This window comes from Rhamphochromis sp. 'chilingali' (assembly GCF_963969265.1).
Source record: "Rhamphochromis sp. 'chilingali' genome assembly, chromosome: 4".
In the NCBI taxonomy this organism is placed as follows: Eukaryota; Metazoa; Chordata; class Actinopteri; order Cichliformes; family Cichlidae; genus Rhamphochromis; species Rhamphochromis sp. 'chilingali'.
In genome coordinates, this window is record NC_137948.1 from 21467435 (window position 1) to 21494704 (window position 27270).

At 39.1% G+C, this 27270-nt stretch overlaps 3 protein-coding genes across 3 annotated transcripts in view; 1 reads left to right on the plus strand and 2 right to left on the minus strand.

Moving 5' to 3' along the window:
• Positions 1-2990: 2990 nt before the first annotated feature.
• Positions 2991-11578, minus strand: tmem134 (transmembrane protein 134). The gene is made up of 8 exons (XM_080879563.1): positions 11381-11578; positions 10778-11019; positions 8862-8929; positions 8689-8775; positions 8544-8620; positions 8001-8045; positions 3468-3521; positions 2991-3363 (listed from the first exon to the last, which is right to left on the minus strand). Exons 2-8 carry the CDS (start codon positions 10973-10975, stop codon positions 3281-3283), a joined length of 612 nt encoding a protein of 203 aa, XP_080735689.1. The 5' UTR covers positions 10976-11019; positions 11381-11578; the 3' UTR covers positions 2991-3280.
• Positions 11579-11589: 11 nt separating this feature from the next.
• Positions 11590-20479, plus strand: serping1 (serpin peptidase inhibitor, clade G (C1 inhibitor), member 1). The gene is made up of 11 exons (XM_080879560.1): positions 11590-11778; positions 15038-15085; positions 15205-15316; positions 15410-15559; positions 15664-15963; positions 16091-16312; positions 17377-17520; positions 17612-17815; positions 17893-18032; positions 19541-19763; positions 20014-20479. Exons 2-11 carry the CDS (start codon positions 15038-15040, stop codon positions 20259-20261), a joined length of 1791 nt encoding a protein of 596 aa, XP_080735686.1. The 5' UTR covers positions 11590-11778; the 3' UTR covers positions 20262-20479.
• A 225-nt stretch (positions 20480-20704) lies between these two features.
• The window catches only part of doc2g (double C2-like domains, gamma), a 37282-nt gene continuing 30716 nt past the window's right edge, over positions 20705-27270 (minus strand). Inside the window, exon 11 of the mRNA XM_080880755.1 lies at positions 20705-23314. Within this exon, the coding sequence (XP_080736881.1) occupies positions 23175-23314 (140 nt within the window). The 3' untranslated portion in view covers positions 20705-23174. The remainder of the gene's footprint in view (positions 23315-27270) is intronic.

Genomic DNA, 27270 nt, shown 5'->3' on the forward strand with positions numbered 1-27270 from the left:
ATATCGGGATAATGCAACGTATTTGTTTTAATTACAAACACACACAAAACGTTTCATATGTTTTTACTTTTTATGAGTTCTCTATGTACATTACTGTGCAAAAGTCTTGAGCCACCCCCTCACCTTTTTATATTTTCTTTCCGAGGAGAGAGACTTAATTGTGTCTTGCAGGTCTTTCAGAGATTTTCTTTAGACATTGGCTGCTTTTTTCTTTTTTCTTTTTTTTAAAGTTTTTTTTACTCATTTTCAGTCCAGACCTTGTACCTTACAATTTTTAGAGGAATGTTTGTTTGTTTGTTAAGTAACTTAACACTGACCCACAAATCATTCAAGCACAAAACAAATCCAGTGAAGACTTGACACAGGACCTGAGAGATTCTTAATAGAGCCATCTACTGTTGACTGAAGACTCATCAGAAACTGTCTAACTGGAAGGGTGGCTGTCAGGAAGCCATTCTGAAGGAAGGAGACCAGAGAGAAAAGGCGGAGGTACAGTCATCTGTAAAACACAGCGAAGCCTCTGTCGTGGTCGGTGCATTTCAGCCAGTGATGTTGAAGATCGTGCCACATTTGATGGGAATATGAACACAGAAAAGTGCCATCAGATTTTGACCCACCATGCAATATAATCTGGAAAGCATCTGATGGGCAACAGCTTCATTTTCAGCATGACAGTTATCTCAAACACACTGCCAGCAGCATACACACCATGCTTATCTGTTATTTCTCCTCCTCTGTGTGGATGTGAAAGTCTGCAACCCATTGATTTCCCACACTCTACCTGCTAGCCTCCGGCAGATGGACTTCATCATTTTTGTGAATTACCACTATTTTTTCTCATCATAATGGTCCAAACATTGTAGCTTCATACAGAGTGATCATCAGTGCAGATCACCAAGAACCCTGTTATTTTTAAGAAAGTGCTACCTTACTCCTGGCTCAGCAGTTATCTGACCAGTATGACAGGAAAGCAGCAGAACCCAAGTGTCCTTCATTGGGTTTGTTATTATTGCTGTTATTTCTTTTTAAAACTGGGATCACTGGAGATTTAGATATTTAGAATAATCTATTGTCAATTTAAATGGAAATAGTTTCTGTTTATTGGGTCCAATTGCTCTTTTTAAGAGTCAATTAAATCAACCCTGAACATTCAAGTGCTTGTTTAGCTTACTTTCATATGCACACTCTACAGAGATTAAAAGCCTGCTGGTTTGTCATACTCATAACTGGTCTGATCAGGCTTGAAGTACCAAACCAGTGGCAGTATATGTAGCACAGTGCTGCAATTCAATTCATTCTAATAGATATACTGTGATTCTAGCCATAAACCCATCTGTCCTAGAGTAACACCCTATTAGAAACACCACATTCACTAAGGTATAAGCATCCAGAGTAATGTTTGAAATGTTGGAGACTCATACATCTTATGCATTTTTACTAGATGTGTAGACTTTATATTTTTATATTGTTTTAAGGTTAAATGAATAAAAGAAAGTGCAGGTTTATCAGTTTGCTTTAAAAATGTACAAGGATCAAATCAGGTGTCATGTCTTATCTGATCTGGCCACTTTTTGAATTATGGCAAATGTGAGCTCTGAAAACTTGTTCTAGCTCTTTTCTGTAGTACTGATTCTCTCTTCATCTTCACCTCTCCACTACCTCTGTTTTTTAATGTGCATGCCACATGCCTCATCTTCTCTATTCTCACCTGCTCTGTCCTGTTGTTGCTTCTGCTCATTAAAAAAAGATGTGATCAGCATATGCTCCTCCAAATCTTACCAAATTTCATTTTATTGTCCTATCAATTAATACTCTAATTAATATGATGTTTATTTATGTGAAAAACAAATTAATGCACTTTGGAATTGTTTTGTAGATTTAACAGAGGGAATGGCATCAAATCATGTGTGTTAATCACAGGCTTAAAATTGGTTCCTTGCTTAGTTGTCTGTTACAGGTAGACCTAACACTGACTGATTTAGGTGCCTTTTTATGCTTGAATGATTCATAGGTCAGTATTTTAAATAAAAATCTATAAAAATGGTTAGATACAAGGACCGGTCTACTGCTCAAGACCAGTGTCTCTAAGCACATTTTTAATTTAAGCTGAATGATGAGACTCCTCCAGGGCAGTAGGTCCAAAAATGTTATCTACTATTTTTTTTTTTTACTGTTTTAATTAACTTATTTTGTGGTGCATTTTGTAATATTTGCCAGCATAATGAAAATAGCCTTTTTGTTATATTTGTGACTAAAAATTTTATGTTAAAGTATTCTACATGTTTCATTTTACATTACTGTGAAATATAACCATATACCATCCAGAAATGATCACTAATTGACTTTTGCAATGTGAAGTTTATTAGTTTTTTTTAGTGTGTGCTCAAATATGGGACTTTTTCATATTTTAAGGCAATAGGATTTTTTGATGTATCCCGGTTCAGATCAAATTTCAGGCTTTTATCCTTAATAGCTTGTTCAGACAGGTTCAAACACGGCCTCAAAATCTGAAAAAGAAACATGCTGGAAGCAGGTCAATGGACCATTTAAAAAGAAAGTATTACATTTAAATTGAAAGTAAATTTAACAGCAATTATTACATATATCCAAACTTTGGACCATGAAATTGTATATAACAAATATATGTGTGTGTGTATGTGTGTGTTTGTGCAATCCTAATGCTTCTGTTAAATAGATTTGATCCATCAGCCTTTAAAAGCAGACCCAAAGCTACTTCTCAATTAGCCTTACAAATTGAATAAATGCGTAATACCTTTCAGAACAGTGGATGAATAGAGTGAGTAAACACGTTCTTAGAACCAAGAAATAGCAGAAGGTCAAAAATAGATTTCTCTGAAAAATGCACTCAATAACAGATGCAGAGGTAAATGCCTGATTTTGAACAATATAACATCTACATTTTAAATATATATTGTGAAATATATCATGATTTAAAGGAATGGCTTTTCATTAAAACCAACTGACACAAATTAAAATATACAACATTTTATTGTAATTTCACAGTCATCTTTCACTTAAAACAGAATACACAGGCGAGACGGTGGTCTTTTTGGTATACACATACAGTAATGTCAGTTCATGGAGTGGAAATATAGTGAAGGCGCTGAGTGGTAAAAGTAGGAGTGGTCAATATGTCAAACAAACCAAAAACAAAGAAAAACAACAAAAAACAGGTCAATATATCTTATGAGTGTCAAAATACCATTAATTATAACATAGTTGAAAGAAATGTAGTGAACATGTCTGGTCACATGAAATTTCATTTTTCAAAATAAGGTAGGTAGAACAGTTTGAAGCCTCTTCTACCACGGACTGCACAGCTGATGTAAATCACATGGTACACTGCGGGCGAACACACAGAATGGCAATATTAGCATTCATCAAAACAAAGCTTTGCACATAAAAAGACAAGTAAAAGGTTTAAGAGATAAAATGAACAAAATTACCTCCAGGGATAAACAGAAGAAATCCAGGAATGAAGAAAATAGCACTTGAAATACCTGTGGGGACAGTTTTATCAGCTACAGTCAAGAGAAAACACACACAACGCTTTGAGTTCTTAATTAGATTAAGAAAGTACTACTTAACTACCGGTCCATTTAACATTTACATGCTCTGAAACAGCCAGAAATGCTAAGTTAAATTAGAGGATTGATGAAGTTTGCCTGTACAGTAAATCTGAAGCTACAGCTGCATAAATATTGAAAATGACTAACTACTCTTTTGACAAGATTAACACGTTGTTGTTGGAAATCACTGCTTAGTTTTCTAACAACATTAATAAAAGGTGTGAACAAGAAGGTGAAAAAGTATCTTATGATTATAAATTATGTGGCTGAAAGGAAGGCATAAAAATGGAGAAATGGTAAATGGCCTGCATTTGTATAGTGCTTTTCTAGTCCATAGGACCCCAAAGCGCTTTACACTACATTCAGTCATTCACCCATTCACACACACATTCACACACTGGCGATGGCAAGCTACATTGTAGCCACAGCTGCCCTGGGGCGCACTGACAGAGGCGAGGCTGCCGGACACAGGCGTCACTGGGCCCTCTGACCACCACCAGTAGGCAAACATGGGGTTAGTATCTTGCCCAAGGATATTTGACATGCAGCCAGGAGGCAGCCTGGGATCGAACCACCGACCTTCTGATTAGTGGCTGACCTGCTCTGCCACCTGAGCTACAGCCACCCCAGAAATGGACACCAGAAACAGCCAAACTGCAAATTCCTAATATATAACCATCAATATCGATGGTACTTTCACTTTAGTTAGGCAAAATTTAAGTGGTGGTATCAAAGATTTCAGCTGTAGCTCAATCTGTGATATTTGCAGCTGCCTGTGGGAACAGCAAACCACATTTATAACTACAGCTCACAGAATTTTGTTGTAATTTTCATAAACAAACCAGGAAATAATTGGCCTCTTTCCTTCACTATGTGATCTCATTTTATGTTGCACATGAAAGGAGTCTGAACAGTGTAAAACACTTGAAAAAAGAATGCTTGCACAGCTGGGCTGCACTTACAGACTTTCTGGTTATAAGCAAAAGGAAAAAATAGTGCATACTTTACAACATTTTAAAGTACATGTCTAAAAGTACATGTCTAAAGGCCCCTATAATTAGATGGAATTTTATTGGATTTAATTTAAAACGACACTGTAATTAGATTTACCCACAAATACTTAAAGGTAGTTACACAAGAATAAGGGGGTAACGAGTCAGTTTTTCACACGAATTATACTGCAAGTAAATGTAAGTAGTGTGTAAGTAATTTTAAGTAAGTAAGCAATTTAGTGGGAAAACAAACAGACAAGCTTGAGCCATATTATGCAGCGGCTTGATCTTGCCTAACTTGTTTTTCTACAAAATTACTTATTTAAAATTACTCATGCAGTACTTAAAAACGTACTTACACTCTACTTAAATTTACTTGCAGAGTATAATTTTGCTTTGTTTCCTGTAAAAATCTGGCTTGTTACCTTTAAGTATATAATTATATTGTAATTTCAAATTAAATACATTGAATTCCTTTTAGTTACAGGGTAAATACTCTCTTTGTGATTATAAGGTGTTACTAAATAATGCAATACTTGAGCCGTATGCACAATTACTATTATGCTAGTTCATTTGGAGGCAGATGGTGACTTAGCAGATGTACATTTTAAAGAAAATCTTAAAGGGGTGAGTAGAATAATTCATCAACTAATGTATGACAAAATAGCACAGAAGTTGATGCAGATGTGATTAATAATGTGTTGCTAACTTTCAAAATTCTCTACTTAAAAAAAAGGGGGTAAGAGAGCTCCCCCCCCACCCACCCACAATTCTTGTGGTGATGATGCTCAAGAAAAGGCTTGGGAGCAGTGATAAGAGCATGAATTGCTCTGAACAGGACTCGGGGTTATGGAAGTATGCCCAGTCAACTTTAGATAAGAAAGTTCTTAAGCAGATTTTACAGCTTAATTGCAGAGATGCACCTGCTCCTGTAGCTACTTATGAAAGGCAAATTGATCTAATTTCATCTATTTTGACTCTGGTGACATTTTCTTAATATGTTGTGGGTGAGCTCATCCCAAAGAGCACATTAATTGCTTGATTTCTGCCTCAAGCTGGAGAGGAGACACTCTATACAAAAAAGGCAGACACGACTAATTTAAAGTGCCTAACTCGCGGTGAGCATTTGAAGCTGATATTCGTGGAATGTGTTGACCAATTTAATGGGAGGTGCTGATTTTTGTAAAGGGGAAAAGCAAGGCTCATTTGATCTGAAAAGACTTTTTAAAACTTGCCTGACAGACTTTAATTCATTATGAATCCTGGTTGTACAGCCAAAGAAATTCTGAATAACAGTTCTGAACATATAGATACTTGATAAAATGCGCTGGGTTTGGACAGAAATACAAGATGAGAAGTATTGAACACTCAGCTTTTTAGAGGTTTGGAGGCAGAAAAATCAAAAGGGACACTACTAATCAAAGACAAGGCAAGAGAGGTTCAAGATAGTTAAACATGTGACACACAGAGCCACTACCGGGCCCAGCAGACCTCTGCACTATATGGAATGTGAAGTGTGATCTCATTCAATACAAACTTATCGCAAGCATGCAGTCAGAGCATTGCACTAGGGCTGCACAATTAACCAAATTTGAAACTCAATCACAAACATGATTGACCAGTGCTGCAAATGCTTGTTCTGTCAATTGAGTACAAAGCAAAAGTAAATCAAGCGCCCCTTAAATCAGTGCCTCATCACGTGCCTGCATAAATAACGAAATTCAAATGTCTGGTAAGGCAGAAGGTGAAGAGCTTGCTCCTTGAAGCAGATCCTCATCTGCTGTTTGGTAATACTTCAGATTTAGCACAAGAGATATTAACCAAGAATACTTCATACGCAAGGAGTTTGCACTGCAAGGCAACACGAACTAAGTTATTCAACCACCTGCAAACACACCACAAGAGTATATGAATAGATGAAGGCCAAGAAAAACAATGCAATGTTTGCTAACATGAATCATCCAATGTCAGCTCATGTCCATAAAAGCAAGGGTGGATACGACACATCACAGTATCCACCCAGCTCACAAAGACATACCGAAATCACCAACCAATTGAATTCCATTTGGCCAAAGATAGAAACACAGTGAGTAATGGAGGGTTCAGAAAAAAAGATATTTTATTTCCACAAGATTTTTCCAATGTGGCAAAGCCTGTCCTGTCTGCAAAACATTGCAGGTATAATGTGAAGGGATACACAGCTGTGGACTACTATGAACTTTATTCACACCCATACTACACTTACAATGATCTAACTAAAGATTTCCCTGACAGTAAGAAACAGTGATTCTTGTATAGGTTTGTTGCTACATTACAAACATTCTGCTGACAACATTGTGTGTAGTAACAATGCGTAAGCTTGAAGAAGTTATTTTAGAGGACAAGTAGAAGTTTTAGGTGTTCTAGGTGAACTTGTGATCACCGTCTACAGCCTAAACCTTAAGCCATCTGTCATTTCCAAGTGCAAATGCTCCTTCGGTTCCCAGAAACGGAGGGACTTTTCAGCTGAATTTAAATTATCAGGGTGGCTGTTCCCCCAGGTGTAACCATAAAGTAAAACCTCCAGGCATCCAAGAAAAAGAGGATTTAAAGAGGTTCAGTGGAGTTTGAGGTTAGCGGGAAGTCGGCCAACTAGTTGCTACAAAGATTATGCACCATGTTATCATTTATTTACAAAACCCCCCAAAAATGTTCAGATGCTGAAGATGCTGAGCGAGGGTTAAATTGTTCTCAACAAAAGCAGATGCTGACTGAGACAAACCATCATGGCAAGTCTGAGATGACCCCTATGCACTAAGGTCAGTCAGCATGAAATATTTGCACTTTTCACTTTCAAGTGTAGGACAGTTATCTACCATGGATATAATAAAGCCACCGGTTGCTAGGGAAACATGTGTTTTCTGACTGGTTGGCAGTGGTTGTTGGAGGAGATTGAAAACCTCAGAGCGACTACTTTGGCTGGATTATCACCTTAATTGTCATAAGGCGGTACAAAAAACAAAGAAACAAGCAAAAAAGGCCCACTGTACATGATTCTTGTTATGATTCTGTCACTCCAGTCGTAAAAGCAGACAGACTGTGAGATCTGGACTAAGAACTATACTGTCCTGTAGCAGGCAAGGACTATGGCAGCTTTCTGTGTGTTCTTTTGTGTGTCAAGATAACACAGAGATCCTCCCACTTGTGGGAAAGCACACCAGCACTAATGGACTCTAATAAAAACATTCCATTCTGAATTATACTATTTAATCCACTATATAAGTCCTGCATTCATTCATGTTTGGTCTGTTTATGATTTGAAAGAAGTTGAGAAGTGACGCGCTTCTTTGTGTATGCTTGCATTTGGACTAACATGCATTTCTAAAAAACAACAACAACAGTCTAAATGCTTTGCATGTCAATATTTTATCTTCCTTACCTGCACTTGGATTGAGCTGTATGACAATACCTGTGAAAATAAGAGCTAAAACAAAAACAGCACAAACATTATAGGTTTGAAAGGTTCTGTTTTTATTAGTTTGGTTATTCCGGCAATAACTCTGTCATAATCTGTTGATCAGTGCAGGGGGACAAAGTTCACTGTGCAAAGTGCCAAGACTATCATTGCCTGACACAACACGGAACAAACTACCTGGTGTAGCATTGCAAAACAATTTGGAGTGGTGCCTTTGTGTTAATGTTAGAGCGTCATTTTGAAGTGAACTTAGAATCAGAAAGAAGAGGTGTGTTTGTCCTTTTCGACTGCAGTCATTTAACTGGAGATTAGCAATTCTTTTGAGTTTAAAACCAAAATTAAATTAAAATCACTAAACCATCTACAGTGGGAGCAGGCAGCCCTTGTTACTGTGATGCTCCCACAGCCAAAATGAATCAGGTAAACATGAGAAAAACAAGTTTCTCTCAGTAAATTGTTCTGGTTTGTGTGTTTCATACTTAATAAGTAACAAAAACATGTACTTACCAACTCCAGTGATGAGGAGAAGGAATGAAGAGAGAACAACCCTTCTGTTTTTCTTCACCAGCGGATGGGACACCCACCTAGGCGAAACGTGTTTTTAAAGTAACCGTGTTTGTTATGCTTCTCCGTGAGAGAAGACCGAACTTACCCGCAGCAGTGCGCAGAAAGCTGCGTGACTGAACTCAAGGTGCTGAAGGACCACTGAGAGCTGCAGTAAGACAGCGTTGCAGGGTCACTGTGGAGAAAGCAGAAACACGCTTCATCTCACATTCACAGAAGAAGCAGGGAAAAGAAAAATCACGCCTGAACTACAGAGCCCACCTGATTTTGAAGAAGTTATTGAAAGAGGAATTCCCGTTGTTGCCCAAGGCGTCTTCATTTTCCAGATTCTAAAACAAGAGGAGATGGTGGATGTCATATAAACGGCAAAGAAAAATGTATAGCTCGCAGAGAGGAAGCAAAAGTAATACTGTTATTATAGTCGCTGTTTTTTTTTCCCTATTTCTTAAGGACGTGACTTTCAGATATGTTCATCTGCTGTAGAAATTTATTAGGCCTCCCACTTCTTCTTTTGTCCACACATGCCCAGTTTGTCCAGTTTTATTTTTGAGGACACACTGCACATCATGCTAGGAATCTTCTTGTTGGTGCCAAATGTTTATTTCATTGTGTTAAACTGTGTTATCTCTGGCATTGCTCATATATTCGCCAGAGGAAATGGGAACAAATTATGTGTTTGTGTGACAGGCTGCTAGGAATGAAGTGCCAGGAAATATCATTTAAAACTGGTTCTTTGCTAAGTTGTCTGTTAAGTGTAGACACAGTACAGGCTCATGCCTGGAGTTAGATACTGCTTTTATCCTTGAATGATTCAGGCAGGCAGTGTAAAGTGGAGAAAAAAAAACTGGAGAACTAATACCTAACACCACTTTGCTGCTTGTAAGCAAAATAAATAGAAATGAAGGGCAGCTCAAGACTTTTGAACAGTAATCTACAAGAGTCACTGGCCTTCACAAATATGTTGTGACACGTTTAAAATAGTTCTTTTCACACGGTTAACAGCCCAGCTCCATCACATCTTACAGATTCCATTTTACCAGAACTTACTGTATCTATGTGTGTTTCCATAAATCCCTCCTTGACTTTCATAACTTGAACAGCCACACTTGGCACACAAGCCCAACTTAGGCATCTGCCAATTGTTTTTTATATCACATATTATGATTTTATTATGTTGCCTAGCTACCGCCAGTCACAAAATGACCAGTTTTAACTTTTATGCTCCTATAACACATTGTAAAAACATCCTATTGTTTTAATTTCATTGCAATAATGTCTCATTCACATCCACAAAAGTTTAATTATGCATTCAGTATTAGGATGGATGAGGGTGCCTAGCAACCACCTAGCAACAGGCTAAAATGAGCAGCTTTTACTGTATAAACAATATCTACCACCACTACTTTTCTTAAACTTTTCTCAGTGTTGGTAACTATATCTGTTTGCAGCAGAACAGCACAAAGAGATCACAGATAATTGGTGTGTACAAGTTGTGCTAATACAGCACTGTGCTGTCAGTGTCAGTCTTTGTGGCTCCTACAGTTCTCCAGAGTATAATGGGAGGCAGAGCCTTGAGCTACTAGACACATCTTTTGTGGAAATAGCTCCCAGTTTAGGCTGTGGACAGACACCCTCTCTCTTCCTTTCTTTAAGGTTGAAATATTTCCTTTTTTGAAGATTACAGTCAGAGCTAGATGAGGTAATGCAAAATTAAAAAAAAAAAAAATGCTGCTTTATGTTCAAACTGCTAGCAGAAGCTCTCGTGAAGCCTGCTCTTTCACTCCACATAGATTCAAATCATCTCATTGTTACACGTCATTAAAATTGTGTGCTCCCAAGGTTTATTTCTTTTCTTCTTTATTCTTTGCCATCTTTTCATGCTCTTGTTTTCTTTCTTCTTTTGTTTCATTTCACTGGCTGCTGCCGATTGCTGCCCACCTTAAGCCTGGATCTTCTCTTTCAGTCCTAAAAATGATAAGTTAGCTGTCTTCCTTGCTCACAGGGACTTGCTGAATTCTTGAGTTTGTAGCTACGAATTCGTAGTGTTGTTATAAAAACACTACAAGCTAAAACTGATACCAATCAAAAAGGAATTAGACAGCCTCTCACTGGAAATGTAACAGCAACATGAAAACAGAAATGCAAACAATGTTTTGTATCTCTTGTGTGCATGCTACCTGATACTTGAGGTTAGTGGGTTCAGGGGAGGCGGCAGCAGGTGAGGGATGATTCTGAGGTTTGGAGAAACTCAAAGGGCCAAATGTCATCTCTCCTCCTTCTCTGTCCTTCCATCCCTGCGGCTCTCCGTCAGTCACAACCCCCTCCTCATCTCCCTCCAGCACAAACGCATCGTCGATGGTAAACTGTGTTGCCATGGTGATTCCCTCTTACACCCTGAGGTCCTGTAGCCGGATGCTCACTGTGATTTAAGAGTAATAACGAATGTTTTATGGATTTTTAATCCCTCAAACCGCAGGAAACAGCCTGTGAAAATACTAACTCAGCAGCTGCTGAGTTTTCTCTCACCAATCACAGCATTTCCCTTTAAACGTTTAAAGTTCGCTCATACATGCTACACTACATAAAAACTAAATAAAGTAACTCCACCACTTTCGAATTAGTTTAAAAGGCGAAAACAGCTGCCGTGCTGCCTACACGTAACAGCGGATGGGATCGAGGCTAAGTACAACAGAGCAGAGGCTACACGGCTTTCCTGTAGGTCTCTGCCATTGTTTGTCCTCATTCTTCTGTCCGATCAGATGACCAGGAGGAAAACTTACTGTCTTAAGTAAATCCTTTCTCCTGCGAAGAAACTTCGACTTCTGAACTTTGTTCGGAGACGAGTCACATTTTTGTAAGCCCTGGAAAAAGTGGTTTTAAAGCCTTCTGTTAGCAGTATCTTAGTTTTTCTTCTGTAGTGCGACTTCTTTAGAAGTTTGGACTCTCTTCTTTTTTTTGGCAACCGGCAATCGATTAGATACGACTGATTACGCCCAAAGCGCTCTCTTCGCGTGGGAGCCAGGGCGCCGAATCGAGTGTCGTTTTATCGATCGATCCGCTAACTTTTGTTATGAAGGAGAAAAAACTCAAGAAACTGGGTCAATCATTACAATTTATGAAATTCCTACGAAAAAATAGATGGCAAAGCATTACATAAGTCACTCGAAATTTCTCTACAGTAAGTGGAAATTTTTTAGTTTAAAGCATGAAATTGTGAGACAATAATTCAAAAAGGCATTCACTGTGTGCGTGTGTGTATGCTGAATAATATAAGATAGCTAAAACAGATTAACGAATAAGTTAGGATAAATGATAAATACGATAAAATGAATAGGAAGAAACTGAAAAGAAATGAACAAACGTAAGTCACACAGCTGTCACATGATGTGTGTGCAGCTTTTTGTTGCAAGTTAGAGATATGTTATATAATTTAATACAATGCATCTCGTTAAAGATGGTCACGTTTGGTTCTCACTAACTTCAGGGATAGTATAGAACTAGCAAAGCTGTATTTTATTCGACGCAGTTTGTCAGTCTTCTTTCATAATTTTGATCAAGTGTAAAAACACAGTAAATATAAAAAAAAAAGATTTATTTTATTAAAAGCACGAATCAATTCAAAAACATCTTGACCTTGGTTGTTTAGGGCAAAACCTATCAGAATATCAACAAAAGTGTATGTTTGCATATTCGTGTTCATGGACTGTGGTCATCTAATGGAGGAAAGGCATCCTGTACCCACAAGCCAGTAATATATTACCAAGGCTAAATAATGTCAATTAAAGAGCTGGAATCTATTTTGTGCGTTTTTATCTTTTGCTTTTAATCAAACAGCATTCCAGCTTTTCATTTACTGGAGTTTTAGTGTATTTTGTTTTAACATATTCAATATTCATTAGCAGTGCACTTAAGAACTGATAACAACAAATCAGCTAAATTAATGTATTCTCCATTTGGATATAAACACACATATAGATTTACTGGATCTTTGTATTTACATGCATAATAAATTTGGTAAAGCTGCCTCTTCTCCCATAACTAGAATGATTTTTTTTAAAGGCTCTAAGGAAGTATTTATTTTTATATATAACTTGCTTTGAAATGTCTCCAGTTATGGGTATGCTGATGAAGAGGAAAACCAGTTGAGATAGTCGACACACTACAGTGAAAAATTAATATTTCACAGGACTTGATGCTGTCCAACGCATTCAGGTGTGTGTTAATGCAATGCCATATTCCCTCAAGTATTAGTCATCTCAGCAAATCACCTAAGGCCAAACTGTGTGATGCTCAGAGAAACTGCAAAATACTGCACGTCTTAGTTCATAAAAATACAATAAGACAAAGACTCAACAACAAAGGTTTGCCAGGAGAAAGCCTCTTTTCTCTAAAAATAACATGGTAGCATCTGAACAAACAACAAAACGCACGCGACATTATCCTTTGCACAGATTAAACCAAAGCAGAGATGTTTGGCCATAATGCACAGAGACACATTTGTTGAATCCCAAACACAGCATAGCAGCACAAGTACCTCATACCAGCTGTAAAGCACAGTCGTGGTGAGGTGATGATTTGGGCTTGGGTATGGACACTTTGAAGCCACTGAGTTGGCCATTTAACTCCTCTGTACACCAGAGTCAAATGTGAGGCAGTCTCTTTGGCACCTAAAGTCCAAACTGGGTTATGCAACAAGCAAGTCTACAACAGAAATGCTGAAAAAGACAAGAAATCTTATTCTTATTGAAATGCTGTGGTGAGACCTTAAAAGCACTGTAAACATACGAGTGCCTATAAACCTCAATGAACGAAAGGGACTTTGTAAAGAAGAGTGGGTCAAAATTCCTCCACAACAATGTGAGAAACTGATAGTTATACAGAAATTGTGGTTCTACAAGCTAATCTGAATCATGGGGTGTACGATTTTTTCACAGTACTCTGTGCAGGATTGCATAGAGTACTGTGAAAGCTGCCTTTGTTACATGACTGTAAAAGATGCAAGAGAGCCAGTTTCCAAAAATGGTAACACTTAACTGTAACCGATTTTATTGGCAGTTTTGTTGGGTTTTTTGTATGTATGTTTATTTGTTTTAAAATGATTTTCATATTTTATGTGTTGGGTAACATCCCAATCCCAAATAAATTAAAAATTATATCTCAGCAAAAAACAACAACAAACAAACAAACACTTGTTCATTCATTCAAAACCAAGCACAAGAAAATCCAATAAATAATAATACAAAAAATTTGATTAGGAAATAAAAGTAATGTAGAGAACCGTTGAGTAAACTATGCTTCAGATTAGGTACACCACCTATACCAGGTTTATCTATATTAATGAAATAGCAGTTGTTGTTGTTGTTTTTGTTTTTCCACTGATATTATATGAGGTTTTTGTGGCTCCATGTTGTGGTGCTTTGCACCTGAGAGGATCCACAAATCTTTCTGCGGTTGTGTTTAGAAGGACATGTAAAAAACAATCTGCCAAATCAAACATGCAGAGCTGCCCACCGTCTCACCCCTTTGAGAATTAGGAAGCAACCGAAAAAAACTTTAAAGTCGTTCTGTTGTAAGATGTTTCTACACAAATAGTAAGTAAAGTAAAGATGTCGCCTGCCAGTTAGGACAAGCTGGGTTTTTACTTTTTTATGTCCTTGTTTCTCTACCCACCACAACCTTCAGCAAACTAACATAAAAGGGAGTGAAACTGTCTGTCTTCCCCCATAATACCCGTGTTTCATTTTTCTTAGCTGAGATGATGTGTTTTGCAAATTCTGCACTAAAGCACTGATACTAGAAGTAATGAAATTTATTTGAAATTATGTTTGAAGGTGAAATAAACACTGAAATTTGAATATTTTCACTTAGTACCTGTTGCCAACATGTGAAATCATGTGATTTCCAACAAGTCAGAAGACTTGCATTATGCAAACAAACATCTCTAAACCAACAATCACAGATTAGTCATTGTTGGTTGCAGTTCAGGCGAGCAGATAGTAAGAGCTGCTGGTTGCAGTGGACACTGGTTCAATGTCAGAGAAACCTTACTGACAAATACTCGTATCAGGACCGAATCTGGACGCACAGAAATTCAAGAGCTGTAAGTTATGTATTTGCATGTGTGTGTGTGTGTGTGTGTGTGTGTGTGTGTGTGTGTGTGTGTGTGTGTGTGTGTGTGTGTGTGTGTACGACTAACCCAACTCGAATATGTTCAGCTACTTCCTAAAATATGTAAACATATCTGACATGAACAGGAAAATGTGCATATGTGTCTTTTGATTTTTGGAAATCTAACGAGGCAGTGAAATCCTTGTAATTACAACAGTTTAAGAAACTTTGAATGCAGACTGATATCACTACTTCACAGACTGCGCCACATATTGATCTCTCCTCCGGCTTGGTGCCACATTAATTTTGAAATCCTCTCTCGTTTGCAGATGGGACAAAAGGCCACACTTTGCTTCCTCCTGCAGCTCATTTTTGAGGTAAATCTGAAGTAGTGCAGGACAATATCTTTACTAATCCACAGAAACTTAAATGGCAGGTGTTTTGTCTCTTAAATTTGTAAAGGTTTCATTTGATGTCTTTCTTTCCTCCTGGTCAGCTGTCATCATGCACACAAATCAGGGTGATACCTGACTCTACGCTGGAGCTTCCCTGTCTCCCAGCAAATAATCACTTCATCGGAGTGGAAGCAATCACATGGAAATTCAATGGTTTTAAACGGCTTCTGTTTTTAGTGTGATGCAAATTTTTGCTGCTTTTATGTACATATATGTATATAACACATGGCCTTCTTTAAACTACAGGTGCCATCCTGCTTCAAAACTATCAGCCCGTTGCTTCAGACTTTTCCCTCCGCTTTCAGTCTGTCACTAAAACCAAAGAGGGCACGTACGAGTGTCTGTTAAAGGGGAGCGATATGGAAATAGTACGAAGGTTTGACGTCATAGTTGATGGTGAGACTCTTTCGTCATCATACGACCACTTTTAATTTTACAGTTAGTGGAGCAACGAACAATAAAGTGTTTGCTGTTTGTCTGCTTTTTGTTTCTTTTTGCAGAATTCACTGACTATCAAATGAAAGTATTTACAAAGTCAGATGTTAAACTCCCTTGCAATATCCCAAGTTCCAGAGAAGTCAGCGCCAATGCACTGTGGTTCAAAGAAAGTGCAAACGGAAGAATAAAGTTGAATCTTGACGATGACTCCGCAGATGATAATAAAAAAATAGAGCTGATTTTTCCACTAGACCACGATCAGAGCATCATGGTCATAAACGCTGGCATGGAGGATGCTGGTATTTATGAATGTGAACTGGATGATGGAAAAAAGCTGAGCTCTATAAACCTTACTGTGGAAGGTAGGGGGCTTGTCAAATTTAATAGAGATTTAATAGATTTAATGATTTCCACTGCGCGTTGAGTCAGTAAGGGGGGGAAAAGGATCGATTAGTTGCATAAAACATTTTTATTTATGATTTGTTTCAGTTTTAGCTCCTCCTACAGCTCTTCCTCACACATGCCAAGGCTCCACCTCACCATGGGAGCCCTGCCCGGAGGAGAACAGCCGCACAGCAGAACCCATACTGAAGGAGTCCATGACAGAGTTTTCAATGAAGCTGTATTATTATCTCAGAGAAATATATCCTTCTGGCAACATGCTCTTCTCTCCTGTCAGCATCGGTGGGGTGCTCTCCCATTTGTTGTTAGGTACGAAAAGAGAGGCGAGTCGCTATTTTAATGTAATCACGTTGCAAATGTTTAGCATTCATCATGTTCTCCAGTGAATCCTTTAAAGTTTTCCAGTTTCATGCATCACCATGTTAAATTTGAGATAAACCAACCAGATAAACCTGCAGGTAAAAAGTTAAGATACCTTTTTATGTTTCAGTTCGGCAGAATTTTAGAGGGTGAATTAATACAGTAATGAACAAAGCTAAAGAAATAACAGGTTACAGGTTGATATTAAGTTCCTCTTCCAAAAAAAATTCTGTTTCTGAACTGGTCTGGCTTTCGTTAGGTATTATTGGTTAACGTCTTATGTGGTTAGCTCTGTGATAGACCTTTCCAGGATGTGCCCAGCTTTTAGCCCTATGACAGCTGAAGAAAACGAGTAGAAGATGATCGATGATTGGAAATGAACTGAATGGATGTTTTGAAGTGTAACTCAAAAATAGAAATGATGCTGTGATCATACAGCACTGCAATCTTCTGTGAATGTCCTGGACTTACAATGTTTCTGAGCTCATCAGCGTAACTAGTGAAACTGTTTATTTGACCACTCCTAATATTCCCGCTCTCTCCCTGTGTTGGAGAGTGTTTTATATATGAAGCCTAAGGATGGCCCGTTTTTCTTCTATTATGTCTTTTGACCAGATGTTATGAGTTAAAAAAAAAAAAAAGCTTCCAAATGTAAATGTTGCACCTGAAATAATCTTCAGATCTTTCACCTGCTGAATTTATTAAGAAATAACAACAACAACAAAAAAAAGCTCACAGCTGTCCACAGCACAGTGCATTTTCCCATTACATTTAAGACATTTAGAGGGCTGTGTAAAGGTCATGCCATATTTTTTTCTTAAACTAAAGGAGCCCCTGGAGTAAATGTTTCAAATAACTGTGACTTAAAAATGTTTTGGTACACAGCTAAAAAGACAAAAAATACACCAGTGTCTCAAAAATCTATGGATTCAACTGTATTTTTAAAATCAAACATGGCTTGCAGCTTCCTATAATGTACTAAACGTATTGTTATTGTCTAATTGTACCTTCAGGTGCAAGGAACGATACCCGTAAGGCCATTGAGAGCGCTATCTGCGTGCCTCACGACTTCCACTGCGTTCACTCCCAGATGAAGAAGCTGAGAGAGAAGCTGGCCGGCTCCCTGCTGATGGCCTCTCAGATCTACTATAATTCACGTATTACTATCACAGTGTGAAGTATATCACAGAGCAGAAAATCACAGATCGTAAGAGATAAAATGATTTCTATTTCGGCTCTCCTCCTTAGACATGAATCTGAGTGAGTCCTTTACCGACCAGTCGATCCAGTTTTATGATGCGGAGCCCACAAAGCTGCTGAATACCACTGAGGAAAACACACAGATGATCAACAGCTGGGTGGCAGAAAAGACCCAAAATAAAATCACAAAGTTGCTTGACTTTGTCCCACAAAGTTCACAGCTGATCCTGCTCAACGCCGTCTCCTTCAGCGGTCAGTAAACTGTGCGCACACCTTCTGCACATTTCAAAAATGTGGAGACTGATAAACTGTGTTTACGTGTGTTTTAGGTCAGTGGAAGGTCAAGTTTAACCCAAACAATAAAAAAGGATATTTCACAAAATTTAATGGTGATGTGGTAACGGTGCCTCTTCTCTATCATGACAAGTACATGGCAACTATGATGTATGATCCTCACCTAAAGGCACAGGTAAGGAACAAACCACCAACTGACACTTTTCACAGCAATATGTGTCTAAATCCTACACAGACCTTTCTGCCACAGGCAACAGAAGTGACATCCCGTCTTCATCGATTCCTACAGGAAACATGCGTGTTATGTTTCTTTAATGTTGAGCTTTTCATCTTTAATGCACATCTAAACTGCTCTACTAACTCACAAAACATACAGTTTGAACAGTAGCTTTATGTTTAAATTTCATCTGTCATTTTACGGTTATTTTAATTTTATATCACAATTACTATGCAGTTTATTCCTGTATAAGTAAATATGCTAAAATACTTCAGATCTATAGCATTCAATTTCCTGTTCCCCAAAGGGTCAGTTTCTTGTCTCTAGTCTTGTCTCTTGAGCTATGACAGGTATCAGAGTCGTAACCAGAATCCAGCATCTGATAGTCCATGATTCCGGCGACCTGCAGTCCTGTGCAAAAGTCTTGAGCCACCTCTCCTTTCCTTATATTTTACTTCCAAGGAACCAGACGGTATCATTTTTTAAAGTGGTCTGCAGCTCTCCAGGCTTTCTGAAGGTCCCTTTATAGTTTTTCTTTGGACATCGGTTGCTTTTTCTTTCACTCATTTTCAGTCCAGGCCTGTGTAACTGACCATTTTCATAAGAATGCTATTACTACAAAAATGGGAAAAGTTTTTTTGTTCCTCAAGCCATTTAACACTGACCATTGAAATGAACAAACAAGTAAAGAAACAATTTTAAATTCTATCTTCAGGCACAAACACAATTTGTATATTTTTTTTGTTGACTCTATGCAAAATAACAAAGATAACACAGTTATAAGAGCATTAAATAGTATTTTTGCACCAACAAGGTGATTCTAAAAAAGCTTTTATCTAAAGGGTTGGTGTATTTCAGCATGCTGTGCAGTGTGCCCTTAAAAAAAAAGAGGAAAATGGACAAGTGGAAGACCAAAAAACAAAAGCTATCTATGTTTCCTCAGAGAGTTCAGGCTGTGTTGAAGAATAAAAGCAGATTTTGACTTTCAGGCACGTTAGAATTGTACAAACTCAGTTTTTGTCATATATATCATATTTTCATTATATTGCTAAACATTTTCCAAGGAAAATGAGCGATGGCTCAAGACTTTTGCACAACAGTAGATATCTTTAAGTTGATAAACACGTCGGTGGCCTCAGTGCACCGTGGTTTTGCTCAGATGAGTTAGAGAGTCAACAGTTACTAAATTTACTGCACCACTGGTGCATTTTCTTTTTTCACTCCTTACAAAACAATACACAGAGAATATTTCCATCTCATGGACAACCAGATGACTTAAACAAAGTTAATGCCAGCCAAACAGTTACAGGCACTGATACTATCATGCGTATTACGATGATGAGATACATTTTTTTACATCTCAGGTTTATTTTAAATGCCAGTGGTAAAAACAGATGGTCTCATAATGATCTCTTTTGTCACTTATTAACACTTCCAGTATTTTTTTTATCTTTTTTGGCCAACAGGTGGCGAGGTTTGCCCTCACAGGAGACAGCAGTCTTTACATCCTGCTGCCTTCCACCAACACAGAGGCAAAGCTGCAGGAGATCGAGCAGAAGATGACCGACAGGACTGTGGTTCAAATGATACAAAACATGAAAACAGCATCTCCTCAGCATATTGAGGTCACTCTGCCCAAAATCAAACTGAATTTCCAGCCGGAAATGAACACGCTTATCAAGAAACTAGGTTGGTTCATCTTCTGTGCTCTCTTCTCTTTCCAACCCAACATCTGACCTTTTTTTGTATTACCAAAAATAAACACCACCCATGCCTTCATCCTGTGCAGTTTAGCTAGCAGTAAACATTAGGTTCCCATTTATGAAATATGTCTCTACGTTTGCTTTTTGATCTCAAAGCATCTCCACCACATGCTTGGCTCTCTTACCTGCTTTCACCCTCACTACTACCTTTTCTGTACTTTTCACTCCCTTTCCAGGACTGTCAGTGCTTTACGAGGGTGCCGACCTGTGTGGCCTCTACCCTCAGGAGAAACTGTTCCTGGACGACGCCAAACACAGAGCCTTCCTCGCACTGACCGAACAAGGAGTGGAGGCCGGCGCTGTCACCACCTTGTCGTTCTCCCGCTCCTTCCCTTCCTTCTCAGCCCTGCGGCCTTTCATCATGCTGCTGTGGAGTGACCACACCAATGTGCCGCTCTTTATTGGCAGGTTGACCGAGCCGTGAGAGGAGAACATAACGAGGGATGGGGAGTAAAATGTGCAGGAAACGACAGGCAATGTTTAACAAAGGCTGCTTTGCTGCTGTGTTTGAAGTAATTTGAAGAATTTTTCTGAAAATTCAGTTGTTAAGAATCAATATTGCTTTAAATAGTCTAGTTACTAAAGTGAGCAGTGACTTGTGGATTTGGATTATCTTCCGAGATGATGATAAATAAACACATATCTACACAACACACATGGTGCTTATCTTATGTTCTTGAAGAATCACATGTTCAAAGGAGGACAGACGCCCACTGATACAGCTCTGATTTATTTTGAGAAGTACTTACACAAACCCACCACAGGATGGCAGCCATACTGTGTGATTGACATGGACAGTGAATACACAGGGACTGCAACAGTGATTTTCCCATCTCATTCCCTCCTCAGCCCTCCCACATCATCACCACTGATAATAATTCAAGGAAGACGAGTGTCAAAATCGGCGACAGTAAAGGTTTTTTGTTCGTTAAAGCGAGAGCTTGCTCGGAAAAGCGAAGCGAACTGAGCAAAAAAGATACCCTGAATCGTCGTATTCACAAACAAATACACAGATGGCGAGGAGTCTGAATGCATGGCACGTCGGCATTCAGAACGATCAGCTAAGGTTGCACTCTATTATACAAGCTGATGGGGATTGCTAAACATGCAGCTGTACTGCAGATTGAAATGATTACATAAGCAAAGCAGGGTCAATAGACAAAGAGTCAGAAAATTCAGTGACTGTAAACAAAACGAACAGATCCAGAGACGGAAACAAATAACCACCCAGCCAGAAATGTGAACTCTATTTGATCACTGCCAACCAGAAATGTATCCTTAATGCCTGGATAATACGATAATGTTGTTTTGGTTTGATTATCTCACTGCTGACGTGCTGGGAGTCTCAATGTGCATAGACAGAGTGCAGAATAAACCTACCACCCTTTTCTAAATCTTACTGAATGAAAATATCCTGAAGCCTAAAAGTGTTTTTTATTAGTGTCCAAGCCCTTTATTCTTATCCTAATCCAACTTTGGAGGATCTACTCTCTCTCTCTTTTTTTTTTTGTTTTTTTTGCTGTCAGCAATCAGACATTCACAAGGTTATCGAAGGACACCAAGAATATGAGCAGCCAGATCGATTCAACAGTTAGAAAACTCCCCGAGGCCACTGACCCACCGTGCATGTGCTTCTCTGAACAAGTGTATGGCCAGAGCTGCTGTGACAGATGAACCAGGGGACGACATCTGATATCCTGGCAGGCATGTAGATAAGTTTTATATATATGAAAATGCTGAAATGTGCACAAAGATCCACGGCATGCATGCAGCTCGATGAAAATGGGATCTTATTGTTGTTGGATCTGTGCGTTTCCACTGACCCTGAAGGATGTAATCCCCCTTTACACCGAGAGGTTAAATTATAGGAAGGCTCTTGTACCAAAAGCAAAGTTGTATCTGAACAGGAATTCCTGTGTTTAATAGACGTGTAGATGATTTAGAAGAGACCTGATATTTAACAGGTCAAAAATAACGGGACAATCAGACGAAACACTGACTCCGTCTGATGGCTGATCTCACCTTCAGCCAGATGTCTTCTACCAATAAGGAATGTCTGAGGTCGTGCAGATGTGGGTTAGGGAACCTTTTCGAGCTGTTTATAAAAATCAGATAACCGAACTAATCAAATTCCTGTATCTTTAAATTCAAAATATGTGACACCGCACTGACGAAAGAAGATGTTGCATAACTGGTGTTTCTGTTGGAGCAAAAATTACATCAGAAATGCTGCAACACAGTGCAGGATACTCTGAAAGACATCGTTTTGCCTGCTGTGGACACAGCTTTGGGCTTTCATCAGACAGGAGCAGTCAAAGGTTACGCACCACAGTATTTGCCTTTCTTAAAGTTGCTCTTTTGGCTTTCTGGCAGTGGGAGACAGAGATAGCAAAGGCCTGGAACAAGTGGCCGGGCGCACTCGCACCACTGAGGCCTGCGGTGGTAACAGAGGATTTCTCTCTTTTGTCCTTTTTTAAAAAACATTCCCTCGCACCTCTGCGCTTCTGAATTCGGATGGAGACGTTTTGAATGGGGCATGACGTGAATACAGATTAACAGACGCTGCACAGGCAGAAAAAGCAGGCACTCATAGTCTCACAGCCTTCACGCATGCGCACATTTTGACACATTATCGTCTCATGTGAAGGTGGATAAAACACCACTGTCACCAGAAGACAATGAAAATACATAAAAACAATGAAAAGGTAAAGGTAGAAATCCACCGAACGGATCTTTTTGTGCTTTATAATACGGTGTGTTGTTTTGCATTAGATAGACATCCACGAAGATAAGAGACTTCTCACGACAATCATCCTTTCGTAACATCCCTCCCCCGCTCCTGCATCTGCGTACCACATAATGAGTCACAAAGGGTGCACATACTGTCAGGTACTTTCACTGAATGAATTTTGAGTGCATTAGTCTCAAATCTGGTCATTATGCATAAAATTTGAATGGACATGAGCAACTTCTACAATACAGTACGGTCTAAAGCACAATTTAGTGAGCTTTGTTTTGTTACGTCAACACTTTAATGAGGACATTGTCACAATTTGGTTTACCTTGGAAAAGAAAAGTATTCAGATTACACCTTATTACCATCACTAATATTAGTATGAATATCATATACTAATACTCTGCGCCGTATTTATTGGCAATATGAGACAGATTTTAATCAGTATTGTTATTGCATGTTTTATCCTTTGTTCTTATTTCTTCCTTACTCACATTCTGTTATCGGCCATCGTTCAGTGAGACATAAATGTGTGTGTGTGTGGTATAGTGCATTTGCATGTGTGTGCATTTATGCGTTTGTATCATGAATATCTTGTATAATCTAGTCCGGTTTGTCACTGCTTGGGGCTCCTTGCTGCGTGAGCGTATGCCAGTACTCGACTTTCTTCCCTTTGTTTTTGAGACACTCGAACCAGTGTCTGAGTCTCTCTCCGCTCGCATTGATGCCCAGCTCCACTCCTCCTGCAAACACAGAGAGAGAGAAGCAGAGGAAACAGAGAGGAGTCAAGAGGCGAAGGAAAACTTGTTTGCTGGTGAGGACGATAAAAGGAGACAAAAACTGGGAGGAGGTGAAGATGACTAATAAGGAAACAAAATAACTAACAAACTAAAGAAAGAAAAATTTGAGTTTGCTTTTCATTTTTTTTTAAATACTCTTTATGAATCTGAAATTCCTGATCCTTTTAGCATAGCTATCAGAGGGAAAACAATCACAACACTCACTTATGTGAAATGTTTGCAGGGACCAAAGAATGGTCCAGATCTTTCTAAAGAGCCCCCAAAAATCTGGGAAATACTGGATCATCCTTACCAATGCACTGTACATTATCCTGGGACCTTACAAAACATTATCTTTACAGTTTAAGTAACACATTTCTCATGAATTGGAGTGGCAGTGTAGAGTGGAATATAATCAAGTTCAGTACCTCAAAATTGGTACATTAGTACAAGGCGTGTTTAAAGATTGATTGAATCTACCAACAAAAAGCAAAAAAACAAAGCATCTCTGCTTTAAATTTTACCCCTGTCTGCTCCTAGATCTTCTCCTTGTGAAGCACTGTGAGCATTAAGGCACATCTGCTATGCTTGGACTGCTCCCCAGAAGTTCCAAACATAACGAGAGTTAATCGTCCAGTTTTAGCGGTCATTATTGGGGAAGCCTGCAGACTCCAAGCTTGAAGAAGGGGCATTAGTTAGGAGCACAAGCAGGAGCATATGCTCACAGCTTTATCAACTCTTTCAGGGTTTTGCATTGTGAATTTGCTCCAAAGGAGTCCAACTGGACCACAATTTGTGTCCCGAGGCTTCAAAAGAAGAACCATAACTGCACACAGCTTTAGTTATGGAGGTCGCCCTCGTGCCACCATCCACCTACCAGTGCTGGGTAATCACATTACAGTTTTCTTCAAAGTAACGTGAACTGTGATGAATTCAATAATTACACCTACTGTAATACTGTTACAGATGTTAGTGATTAATGATCATCAAATGCAACTTTTTCCTCCTAAACATTTCCCTAATCAGCTGATTTCAGTTGGGCAGGGAGTGGACTGCAGCCTTTGAGAGGTGGCATATGGATGTTGCTTTTATTTTTATTTTTTATTGCATGATAAGAACAATAGCCTGATCGTAAAGTGCAGATTGCATCCAGGACAGAAGCAGCTACCCATTGCTTGTGATAAGAGAGCCAATGCTCTCTGTACAGACAGCATGCTAACACAAAGCTAGCCAAGAACACAGAGTGAAGTGTAGGGATGGGAACTGATAAGAATTCAGTGCTGCCGATTCCATTACTGATTCTCCTATTGAGTTCTCACTGGCTCTGCTTTGAGAGTGACCACCATCGCTAAGCAGCATGTCATAAATGCTACATTTATGCAAATTTCTCTGTAAAACGACCTGAAACACACTGTCTCATAATTACCATTTAACAATATAAACTGAGGCTACACACCAACACAAATGCCAATCCTAACGAGGACACACATGTGATCTTTCTCTTAGTGTTTAGGTATGAACACAAAGTTAACAGCACAAAGCAAAGATGAGAACCAGCACAGAGACTTTCAAGTGATTCTACTGTAGAAACATGAACAGGTGGAAAGGAAAGCTGCAGCCTGACCGATCATCAGTTTGTTACCTGTTGAATTTAGGGTCTGGCTGCTTGGCTGGGGTCAGCATTCACTCAGCTTTATCACCACTCTGGGTTCTTGGCTAGCTTAGCGTTAGCATGCTGTCTACAGGATGCAGTTTGGACTTTATCATTGTGCTCTTGTCCATTTGTACAATACAAATAATGCTAATCTCCATATCCACTCTACACACTATTTTCCACCTCCTGAACATTAACTGAAATCACCTGATTGTAGCTCAAGTGCAACTGAAAAGATAAGTTGATAGGCAATGACTGATCAATACTGATTGATAGGAGAGCACACTAATAATCCCCGTCCCTAGTGAAGTTAAAGCTGAGTGTATGTATGCTGCCCCCCAGCACAGCAGCCAGAGCAAAAACAGCAATGATCAGTCAGTCTTGCAGGACTTTTGTCTTATGTTCTAACAGAACACCACTGTGGCGATTGCTGTAAAGTGTTTTTGGGGTTGTTGACTTTGTACTCATATTTAAACACTAAAAGAAAGGTCTCTGGTGTCCTTATTGAGACAGGAATCTGTGTCAGTGTTTAGAAGGTAAAATGCATCTCATGCTATGCTAAATGAGTAACACAAGAGTAATGTAATTACTGAGTATTTCAACTAGTTTTTTCTCCAAGGACTGATTAATGCATTACTTTTAAAAAAGTGACAAATACCTTCTTCTGAGTAGTAACCCCAACATGGCCACTAGCATGACCACACACATAGCACAATCATCGTAGCTCTGAGATCCAGCTTCTAAATGTGATCATCCTTCCTAAAATATAATTAAAAGTGTGAGGAAGGAAGGGAATCCAGTGTGGGATAGAGATGAGCAATTGCAGATCATAGTTAGACTTCCAGGAAGCAAGTCGAGGAACACTCAGGGCGAATCATAACTACATGACCTTAAGAACAGCAGCAATATTAATAAATGTATGTTTTCTGTGAAGAAGTGCAAATCAGTTGTTGTTGGGGTTTTTTGTTTTTTAACTTTGTTGTTAAAAAGTAATCTTTAATAATATTTAATTAGGAACAGCCAACAATGCATTATATTAAAATTTATGTAAATATCTTTATTTGCTGCCAGACTGTCATGTAAGGACAGAAGGAAGCAAAAAGGCCTTCATGTCAAATTTTCCCTGACGGAGAGAAAGAGAAATTTAAGGTAGCTGGAAAATAACAATAAATTGAAATTTTGATGACTGATTTTACAAGAATTGGATGCGCTGGGAATAAACAAGTGGAGAAACAAGAAATACTTCAAGTGAGGTAATGGAGCCACTGGAGGAGGAGCGCAACGTATGATAAAGCTGCACACAGCTGTCACGCTGGGGATACAAAGTCTTTCTCTGGGCTGTGATTGCATAAGAGTGCCTCAGAAACTGACAGCCATGAGCAAACAAAGCTCGGTTTTTGATCTACGCCTTTTCTGAGCACGGGACCGAGCGTCGCCTGAGACGCTGCTGCTGGGAGGAGAAGAGGAGCGATCTACAGATCATCCCTCGCTTTCCTCTCACAGAATCATGCAACTTGTAGAACAGGTCTAAACCTGTTGACAGAGTTTCGATAGGATAATCACGCACAACACTTTGTCAGTTTCGCTGCACGCCCCCGCAGCACTCCCACCACCTCCCAACAGTGATCGATGGAGTGTTCCCCGGGCCCGCTGGCTGATAGTGACAAACGAATGGCCAGCCATCCTGACACACACTGGGGGACAGAAGAAGGATGAGGAACTGGAGCCGGGGGGAGACGTGGCGGCTGACGCACAGGCTGGTGGGCTGGTGCGTGCCAAAACTCGCACGGTTTTACCCCTGCTCTCTCCTCACTTCTCCTCCGCTGCAGATCCCTCTCATTAAACCCCACCAGCGGATGAATAACTGCTTGTGGTGAACCAAGCATTTAGCAGAGCCATAGATCTGAAAGAATCAATAGGCGTCAAAGTTCCTACTGAAACACTGAACTGCATCTGAATTTCTCTGTTCCACACAACTTTCCAATCCTTTTATGGGTGGAGGCGTGTCCAGCAGTGTTTTTGGGCCATCAGATCAACAGTTTTACAAACACCAACCTATTAATGTTCGATCACTCAAAGTCCCTCACAGGACTGACACCTGTAGGTGAACACGAGTAGGTGAAGGTAAATTAAGGTAAATAAGTGTTTAAAAGAGAAACCATTAAGACTTGCTGTATATTAAATTACATTTGACTTTTTAAGCAAGCATGTCGCATAGCTTTATATGTTAAATATTAAGCTTATTAATTTGGGTAACCTGATCTTA